Source organism: Lampris incognitus, chromosome 18 (genome assembly GCF_029633865.1).
Source record: "Lampris incognitus isolate fLamInc1 chromosome 18, fLamInc1.hap2, whole genome shotgun sequence".
NCBI classification, from domain to species: Eukaryota; Metazoa; Chordata; class Actinopteri; order Lampriformes; family Lampridae; genus Lampris; species Lampris incognitus.
In genome coordinates this window covers 22,580,730-22,591,490 of record NC_079228.1, presented here as the reverse complement: position 1 = coordinate 22,591,490, position 10,761 = coordinate 22,580,730, and the positions used below count along the sequence as shown (strand labels likewise).

The following is a 10,761-nucleotide window of genomic DNA, read 5'->3' as shown; positions in this document are numbered from 1 at the left end:
GTGTGTGTGTGTGTGTGTGTGTGTGTGTGTGTGCCCTTGTTTTTCTCTCATTTGGGATAGAAAAACAAGGGCACACACACACACACAGGCTACACACACTCATGCACGTACATTCACACGCATGCAGTAGTCAAACAGGGGCACACAAAAACAGACGCGCACACAATGCTTGCACAAGCCCCAGCCAGCTACTATACCTGTGGTAGTCATAACTCACACAGGGTGGAGATATGCCCAACTTCTAGAGGTCAAACAGCGATTCACAGGCAAAGATGAGGAAGAACGTATGTCGGCGTTTTAGGGCATGCCCACGTGCATTGTCCTCGGTCGAGATGTTGCGTGATGAGTCGAAAGTTATCGTCGTCGGTCGGTCGCGAGGCCGAGGAGTAAACCCCCTGTGTGTATTCCAGGAAAAGACACAGACCCAATGTCGACATTTGTGTGTTTGAGGAGTTAAATGTTACATTGCGCAAAGGTCAGCAAAGAGAGAGAGAGAGAGAGAGGAAGAGTGAGAGAGAGAGCGAGCGAGAGAGAGAGATATGAGAGAGAGTGAGAGATATGAGAGTTCCTCTGTGGCATTTCCCCCTTTTTAAAGATGAAATTGAAAAGTGCTGAGGAAAAAGACGGCAATGTGTTTTTCCCTCTCACGATGATGAAGGGCTGTGAGGAGAGAATTAACCAGAAAAACCTTCAAGGCATGTAGTAGAACTGAATGTGCAGAATGCACAGGTGTGTGTGTGTGTGTGTGTGTGTGTGTGTGTGTACGTGTGTGTGTACGTGCGTATGTGTGTACGTGTGCGTGTACGTGCGTGTGTGTCTGTGTGAGTAACAGACAGATGGGCAGAGAGACAGGCGGTAATAATAATAATAAAAAAACAACTCATGTGAATATGAAAAAATGTGATCTTTATTCAACATCTCCACACACATTTCAAATATACATATTTACACATTTTGTACAATGAATATATCTTTGTGTGTAACCTATGTGGACTATTAGCCTTGAGGTTTTGTCACAAATACATAATTCACAGTGCAATATGAACTTTGTGCACCCGTGTCAGTTTACATGTCACATGAACGTGTGACTCACTTGTATGAACTAGAAACATCATCAGAAATCCATTCAACATTTTGCTGCAGCTGATAGACGAGATCTGGCACAGTAAAACTGACGAGATTTCCTCAAAAGTCAAAACCTCCACCCATATGGCATGTCGGGCAGACCAGAGCGTATGTTCAGAGTACCGTATATGGATCTCTACCAGCCTACTTTGTGACCTACATTTTGAATGCACTGCGTTTCTCAGCTGTACGTACCATTACCATTCACCGAACCCACGTTTTAAAAAGCAAAATAGTCGCTCGCGCAACCCACAGTAGCCTCTATGGCCCAACGTCACTGAAACACGGCATCTACCCGGCACACAACACGATTAGCTTTCTTGCACATGGCGCATCATTGTCACCAGACAAGATGACTAGTCTCCATGGATCCCCCAGGTCTCAAAGGCAAACAGAAGTTCAAATGAATTTCAAAAATGTACCGTTAAAGAGGTGAAAACAGTCAGAGTGGATTCCTGGGGCCGAGGTCAGGTCTATTCTTTGCACACTGAGTCATCCTCAGACTAGGAACGCAAAATACCGGCTGGCTGGGACTGATGGGTGTATGTGATAGAAACACTGGTAGCAGCGCACCATGCGGCCTAGCGGTGGTCGGCCTGTTCACGACTGGTCAACTGAGAAGTCCTCGCCGTTCCATGACATCATGTCCATGTCCGCTAAGAATGATGAATGTGAATGGATACATGTTGTAATTCTGTGGGGGAAAGTAGATCCACGATGCTGGATTGAGAGATAATACTCGTACAACGCGCTGCCTCACACCATTCTCTCGGGGTTGCAAGGTTGCATCACTTAAAACCACTCCTCTCTGCAGCAGCTAGCAAGCTCGGAGACATTTGCTACTCTAAATCTTTCAAACGTGTCATCACAAAAACAAACCGTCTCTGTTGCTGCAAAAGCAACGAAGGTGGCCGAAGTGTTTCCCCGTAGAAGCTCGAACCAGACTCGTTAGTGCTAGCATAGAGATGCTAACCCGGCCGCGGCTAACGCCACTAGCGGGGATGATGCCACTTTATCAGCAGATTCATCACAGCCAAAATACTTTGAAAGGTCAGGCGCTGGCATACCTGTGACTACGTTACAGACAGAGATTGATGATAGACACTCCCCAGATGAGAGTCATCTGCTGCAAAGAGCACTTCTGATTACATCTCTGCACCTTTTTTTTTTGGGTTAAACACCCCCACTGGTGTTTTCTCAAGGTATTCAGATTGTAAAGGTGGGGTTACCGTTCATGTTTTGTTGTTGAAGATGTTTTTGTTTTGTAGCTTAACTGATAGCGATGATTCAACAGATGAAAATTAAGCAGTACTGGCTGAGCAATCATAGCCCCCCCCCATAGCTATTTAGAGTAACATTGCTAGCTTCATGTCACTTATGAACAAACACACTTGTCCTCCTTCCCTTTCCTGTGAGCATTAGAGCATTGCATCCTGCCATTCTCAACTTTCAGCACACATTGTGAGACGTGTAAGATCTTTCCCTTCGCTGGGGATTTGCCAGTTTGGCAATGAGACACCTTAGCCCGCTCTGCTTCCCATCGAGTGTGACACATAAATCTTCTCCCCCTCATCTTCCTCACTCCATATCACTGCCCGCTGTGAGACGGCAAGCTTGTGTTAGGTCTCCATCCAGCCGGCCAATGAGTCAGCCAACGGCGCCTCCGGCCTGGTGAGACTGTGAGAGGAGTAACATCTCCGTCGCCTTGCCTCTCTCTCTCTCTCTCTCGCTCTCTCTCTCTCTCTTTCTCTGTCTCACTCTCTCGTATGGCTCATCTCATGCTAGTATCTGAATCCTTAGGAGGCGAGGATGAAAGCGAGCATTAGTAACTACCGTTATGCCATAGATAAACCTCCTGTGACACCGTGTTTGTACCCCATAGAGATGATTTTGTTACCATAATCTGTCAAATTTGCAATTGTTGTAGATTTTTTTTTAGCACCAAATGATTTTTTCTCAAACATATATATAGAAACACACAATGAATGATCCATTGTGAACAATGCCCTTCGCAAGTAACACATATGAGACAATAAAATACAGTACATTTTAGTAGAAAGCTTGAGGGTGTGTAGACACACAACAGTACACAAATGGGGATCTCGAAAGTGCCGATGTAAAAAACAACAACAACAATAACAACAACAACAACAACAAGGAATCCCTCATGGCCATTGTTTGTATTTTTTGTTTGGTCCCTTGGCCAGTCAGAAAGAATCGGGTGAGCTGACTCCCATCAGCAGAACGGATCATCATCCTCTTCCATGTCAAAGGATGGCACCGTCTGTTCTGCCGAGCTCACTTCCTGTTCACCCCGTGCAACTTCCTGTGAGGGTGGCGGCTGGTGGAACCACGGATGAGCGAGCAGTTCGGCTGCTGTGAGTCTCTCCCATGGCTCTTTCCTCAGCAGGCTCTGGAGCAGACATCTGGCCTTGGGTGACAAGCCCTCCGGCAAACAACACTGGCCTCTGCGAATTTTGGAAAACAACGTGGCCGGGTCCGGGTCGTGAAAGGGATATCGACCCACCAACATGGTGTACAACATGACCCCCAAGCTCCACATGTCAGCCATCTTGCCGGAGTAAGGAGCAGAGCCACTTAGGATCTCAGGGCTGACGTAAGCAGGACAGCCATGGGTGTCAGAAATGGAGTCATGGTGCGGGTCTTCCAGGACACGACAGTCCTCAAGGCTTTCCAGTCTAACGTGGGTCCTAAGGAGAGAGAGGATGGAGGTGATTAAAGCTAAGGCTGCACAATAACTTCATATTTATTGTTCATCGTCTGTCAATGGTATTACTATATTGGGATGAAATTTGGGTATTGGCACATCATGATACACAATTCATTGCCTAAATTAATGATAACGAGATTCTGTTTCCTAAAATTTCCCACAAAATGAGCTCTGAATATTTCAGGGAGTGTTTGAAAACTAGTTTTGATTCGATATTACACTTCACACCACCGTAACGGTTCAATGTGATGAAACTCAGGTGGATTCTTAAACATGGTATTTTTACATATATAATCCGATATCATGACATATGTATATGTGTATCTCGACGTTGTGTAAAATCCCCTATAATTATTGTGATAATCTTTTCCATATTGCTCAACACTAATTAGACCAATGACATTTTTTTTTGTTCCCCCCCATTGCACCCGGCCAATTACCCCACTCTTCTGAGCCGTCCCGGTCGCTGCTCCAACCCCTAAACTGATCCGGGGAGGCCTGCAGACTACCACATGCCTCCTCCAATACATGTGGATTTGCCACCCGCTTCTTTTCACCTGACAGTGAGGAGTTTGGCCAGGGGGAGATAGTGCGTGGGAGGATCATGCTGTTCCCCCTCTCCCCCGAACAGGCACCCCGACCGACCGGAGGAGGCGCTAGTACAGCGACCAGGACACATACCCACATCTGCCTTCCCACCAGTAGACATGGCCAATTGTTGCTGTAGGGGCGCCCGACCAAGCCAGAGGTAACACGGGGATTCGAACCAGAGATTCCTGTGTTGGTAGGCAACGGAATAGACCGCTATGCTACTCGGACGCCCAGACCAGTCACATTTTGAGGCATCTTTGAGGGCCTCTCACCAGCTTACCTCAGGCAACTAAAAAGTTGTCCATTTTGACACCAGTATCACGAACCCCCTTGTGCATCAGGTATTATAACACTGTGTTATCTGCCTCTGCGGTTACCTAACCATGGATGCTTGGCCTCAACATGACAGCACATGTGAACTTGGCTGCTACTGTTTTCCAGTCCTAGAATAAATTATTGAAAGTCCTGCGGAAAGCGCAACAGTTGACAGCTATGAGAGTTGCAGGAGTCGCAGAGTTGACGCCAAATACAGCAAAGGAGAACAAGCTGTGACTATTTTGCCTTTTTCCAGCAAATATTCATTAGCTAATCTGTCCAAGATGTCAAACTGCCAAGTGGTCTTTGTGAGGGGGTCATTTCCAACTACGTATCATTGTTGCCCCTTGACATTGCTGTTAAAACCCCCCCCAAAAAACACGTCGCTATCCCTCAAGCTCAGTAGCATTTAGAAGACAGAAATGCATCGATTGATGGAGTTGCAAACTGTGCTTGTAGGTCTGTGCATGTGCACACATCTATGTATGTGTACCAGTGGTTATGTCTGACATTGTCAAACATTTCAGAGGTCTGTTAAGCTGCAGTAACTGATTGCATCATGGAAAATCCAGCATCCTTTAGCCTCTAGCTGCAAGACACACACACACACACACACACACACACACACACACACACACACACACACACACACACACACACAGTCACAGACAAACAAAAACAACACACACCCCATCAGGAAGAGATCAGTGAACTTACTTTGACCTTAATAGACAACAGGGTACGGAGGTTTGAGAATTACCCTGCCTGGCTACAACTCTCCAAAGATTCACTGGTATACAGACAAATAAATATACACACACCCCCCCCCTCACACACACACACCATGCTATATTTAGCCATGTTAGTTGTGGGATGTACATCCAGTCCAGCAGTGTACCAGATATGACTACTGGTGTGTTTCATTCCAAAATTAGACCTCCCACATTTCAGAAACTTTGGCAAATACTACTGTTATAAAATGTCTGTTGGGCATGTAAGCAACCCCCCCCACACACACACACACAGATACACACACACACACACACACAAGAATGGATTTATACTGCTTTGGAATGAAACACTTTATTCGTTCCTTTGGTCTTTCACAATAACTGTTCAGGTTAAGTTAATGCACGCAGACAAACACACACACGCACACACACACACACACACACACACACACACACACACACACACACACACACACACACACAGGAGTGCAGAGTTTCATCACACCACATTGTCCGGATCAGCTCTGCGAGATGCTTTAGCCATCAGACAGAGCAGCTGAAGAGGTGTGTGTGTGTGTGTGTGTGTGTGTGTGTGGGGTCTGTGTGTGGTGTGGTGGTGGGGGGTGGACAGAGTGACAGAGAGAGAGAATGAACAGTGACACCTAGAATGAGCAAGAGACAGACCAGCTGATAACTAAACAACAAAAGAATGGAGGAGATAAATAACGGAAGAGAAAGATGGAGACAGAAAAAGAAACAGAACAGAGAGGGTTAGAGGGGTGGAGAGAGTGAGTCATCCTCCTGTTGAGAATGCCTATCTTCTCTCCTTCATTCCTCCTCCTCCTCCTTTCCCTGTTTCTCTCTCTCTCTCTCTCTCTCTCTCTCTCTCTCTCCCCCTCTCTCCATAGCTGAGGCTATCTGCACCTGGGTCCCACACTCTCGGCGCCAGGCATCCCATAATTACCCTCAAATGGCTGTTGCCACATCAGTGACGCATAGGAAGGCTGGCCCAGCAACAAAGCCCTGCATGTTTCATAGGGCTAGTCACCTTCTCCAAACTGCCTTTGCAACTGCAATGTGTGTGTGTGTGTGTGTGTGTGTGCGTGCATGCGTGTGTGCGTGCATGCATGTGTGCATGAGTGTGCGCATGTGACCAGAGATAGCATGTATCATATTGTTGTGGCTCACTCTGGCTTGAGTGCTGCATTGTTGCCTACGGCATTGCATCATGGCCTGGTTGTTAGTGTTTGAAAGATGGCTGATTGCAAATTTGCTATTGTGCATTATGGAATACAATGAGGTCATGTTGAATAAAGCAGGAAAAAAAAACACCCACTGCGTGTTTGTGGGAGCTCTTACTGCGTCTGCCTTCATGAGAAGTGACGTCTGCAACCGAATACAAACAACGATCTGCAGGTACACTTAATCTCTTGGTAGCGACGGGAGATTTCAAGGGGAACTTTTCTGAGCGGAAACGCAGTTGCAGTCGATCAACATTCACTAAACGATGCCGGCTGCAGTAAGACATAGCTAAGAGCACCACTAAACTGGCTAGGCAGGTTTCTTGGTTGTTCCGCTTAGTGCTGTCAAAACATGATGCATTATATAAGGTGGATGAAGGTCGCAGGAAATGTGGCATGGCTTGAACGTCTCACTTGTTTGAAATTGCGGCTTTGCTTCTAAAGCACAGCGGTGGCACGGTGGGATCCGCACTGACGAGGTTACGCCGCTACCCCGAAGTGCATTAGAGATGCGTGCGTCAAAGAGCAGCGGTCATCCCAAGCACTCCAGGGTCAAGTGTGCCTTATGGGTCAGTCTGCCTTGCATTATTGCTTCCAAGTTAACACCCAGCCAAGATTATGTCAAAGTTGAGTTGTGGGCAACCAAGGCATGACAACTCCTGGGGCTTGTATTGGTCCCTGACCTGAAGTCTTGTAGTCTTGTAGTCTTGAATATACATACACACACACACACACACACACACACACACACACACACACACACACACACACACACACACAGAATACGAGTCACACACATACACCCAGCCCCCCCCCCCGCCGCCCATTCCCTCTCCACATATACCCCGTGACTCACCGCTCTGCAGCTGTATAACTATCAGAGGGACATGAGCGACTCTAAGTTCTCTCACTGGCTGTCTGCTCTCATTCATCCAATGTGACCCCGCAAACCCAGAGGTCACGGCTGGAGAATGTTACTGTTGAAACTCTCCGCGGAAAAGGCCTATTGAAAGCTAGAGGGGGATTTGTGTGTGGGATGAGCAGGCGCTTACAGGAAAGAGATTGACGCAAGGGCAAAGAGGTGGCAAATAGTTTTGCAAGCATGGGTTATGCATGTGTGTATGTGTATGTGTGTGTATGTGTGTGTGTGAGTTCAGGAGACAGTGCTTTAAGTCAATGTTTCGGGGGGGGAAAAACATGTGTATTTGACTGAAGAGCTGCTAGACACTGGGCGATATTTTGCAGCGTGGTTATGAATGTAATATATGAATAAATGATGAGTAATAAACATATTCTAAGAGGCAGACTGTGTAATGGCATGAATGTCTTCTTCACCGGCCTAGTCTTGCATCACCGCCAATACACCACCCACTAGACTGACAGCACATGCAGGTACACACATGCACACACACATATACACACATACACACACACACACACACACACGAAAGAAAAAACACACACAAACAAAAATATACAGAGTGCGCGAGAACGAACGAGACAGAAGGCACCCTACCTCCACAAACACAGAACCTATCCTATGCCCATATAACTGAATGTAAACACAGCCAGCATTCATCAGCTGTTGCCATGTTTGCCGTCTCTACTGACACATCTCCTTGAATGGTGAGTCCTATTCAGCAGCATTCCTCAAAACCTTTAGCTTTGGCTAAAATGGACTCAACTGAAGTGGCTGTGTATAATGTAGGGCCTGGAAACCATTCACTTGTATGTGTTTTTTTTGTGTGTCCTGTGCATCCAACAGACAATAGCAAATATAACCACAACTGGCTTCTTTTTCTGCACTTGCACAGACTGATGATTTAACCACGTTAACTTGAGCTGTCTGACCCTGCGCTGCACCGTGAGAGGTTGGTGCAGCAATGTAAAAAGTTTCCGACAGCCAGATAGCTGAGGCCGTGATAATTTCCTCAGGAATCTGAGGGACGGTTTTCAGTGAGCACCAGGAAGGGGAACCCGCCCATCTCATCTCACCTTTTCTCGTCAGCGAAGACAAACTTGCGGAGTTTGAGGTCTCCCAGCACGATGCCTGCCTGGTGGCAGTGAGCCACAGCCGAGGCCACCTGGCGGAAGAGCTTGGACGCCTGCTCCTCGTCCAGCCTGCGGCAGCTCTTCACCAGGGTGTGCATGTCCCCAAAGTCCTTGTCCAGGAACACGTAGGCCTTCTGATCGCCAAGGATGATGTCCCTGATGCTGGCCACGTTTTGGTGGGCTGGTAGGATCCAGTAGGCTCTGATTTTCTCTTGGTAGAATCCCATGTCGTAAACCTTGGCAGGAGAAGAGAGGGATGAGGCAAGAGGCAGATGTAAGGGGAGAGGTGTACAGGGAATGAGGCGAAGCGATAGTGTGTGTGTGTGTGTGTGTGTGTGTGGGGGGGGGTTATGAATGCCAAAGTGGTCATCTGAGGAAACAACCAAACTGGCTGAGAGTCAGGAACGTGCTCTGATGTCAATTCAAAGAGCCGCGCACTACTCCTCAATGGAGGAGCGTGGCAAACCGATGATGAAATTTTGAGCCTAATACTGCCATTAAATCTCCGAGATTTGGCGCCAGCAGGTCTGTCGTGTAAAAACAACAAGTCGGCCAGCACTTTCACTATCAGATCGGAGCAGATCACAGCAGGCTTATGCCTCCTCCTGTCAGACCTCTTTGCATGCTGTCCGTCATGGCGTATCGCGGTGACGTGTAGGCAAACGAGCGGAGTTGACAGACAGGCTGTGTCGAGCTGCGGGTCTCCGAAAAGAGATGGACCCGATTAGATTTAGACATTTCCACCAGCGAATAACGCGCGGAAAGCGGCGAGACCGTGATTGCAACATCAGCCATGTTCATCGATTCGTATAACTCGAGCCCAGCGGTTCACGGCTGCACAGGAATAATGAAGTTGATGGCGGGGGTGGGGTTGGGGGGGGTTGCTATGTCGTGCGAGTGAGAGTGATATTTCGTGCAAAGGTAGGATATACATGTTGTCACGCCAGCGTTGGGCAACATGACTTGTTGTAACAGCAGTCATTGGTTAAAGAAAGAAAAGAAGCCCCGGTGATGCTTTTGTACATACCTTACACACGAGCTCCTCGCCCGTTTCGGTGTTGAGCGCGCTGTGCATGCCCTCCCGGTCGGCCAGAGGTAGAAGCAGGAAAGGACCTATCCTGGACGGTCCCTGGTGGATGGCGGGGACGCATAGCGGGACGGGAGTCACCGGAGAGCCCGGCGAGGAGCAGAGGAGCCCCGGCGCCTCCCCCGGCTCGGCGCCCAGCCGGCCGCATGTGACCGCGGGCTGCTCGTCCGGCTCGAGCCGCTTGGTCCGGGTCTCCCGGTGCGGATGCACGGCACCGGACTGCTCCACCGCAGGTTCATCCCGCACACCAGGTTTAAACGCTCGAACCCAAAAAAGAAAAAGAGGGGAAGGAAAACGCGACCCTGACCCTTTTTGTTGTTGTTGCGCCCGCTGTCTGTTTGCTACGAGCAAAATGCGCGACCCATTGTTTGACGTGGCTCCTTAGTAATAAGGGTGATTAAAATTAAAAAACAAAAACAAAAAAACTTGAGCGAGTTCCGAAATTGCTGAACAAAAAAAATTGGAAATCTGTCCTCAGCCGATGGATAAAAATAGTTTTTCTCCCCCTTTTCTTGAAGAGACGCTGGTAATATTCCAACAAAAAGTCCCTTCGGGAGATCCGAAATGCGCAGAGCGCGCGGCGTACTTTTGGATGAGCGACGTCTGAATGAGAGCCGATGGGCGTCGTGGCTGAATGTGAGCGTGATCCGCTGCTCTTCCCCCCAAGTCCTGCCCTCACACACACACACACACACACACACACACACACACACACACACACACACACACACACACACACACACACACACACACCACACACACACACACACACACACACACACACACACCACACACACACGGAGCCAAGCTGCAACTCCGCCCGACCAGTCCAGCCTCTCCGGGTGACACACAGCGATTGAGCAATCCACAAACGCCACCGACTCCAAC

General features: G+C 48.2%; 1 protein-coding gene across 1 annotated transcript; it reads right to left on the bottom strand.

The window, feature by feature from the left end:
- Positions 1-891: 891 nt before the first annotated feature.
- On the bottom strand, positions 892-10,482 carry trib1 (tribbles pseudokinase 1). Its single transcript, XM_056298616.1, is given in 4 exon segments — positions 892-3,836; positions 8,730-9,022; positions 9,814-10,058; positions 10,061-10,482. Coding segments are annotated over 4 exon segments (1,065 nt in total). The 5' UTR covers positions 10,113-10,482; the 3' UTR covers positions 892-3,361.
- Between the last annotated feature and the right edge of the window lie 279 nt (positions 10,483-10,761).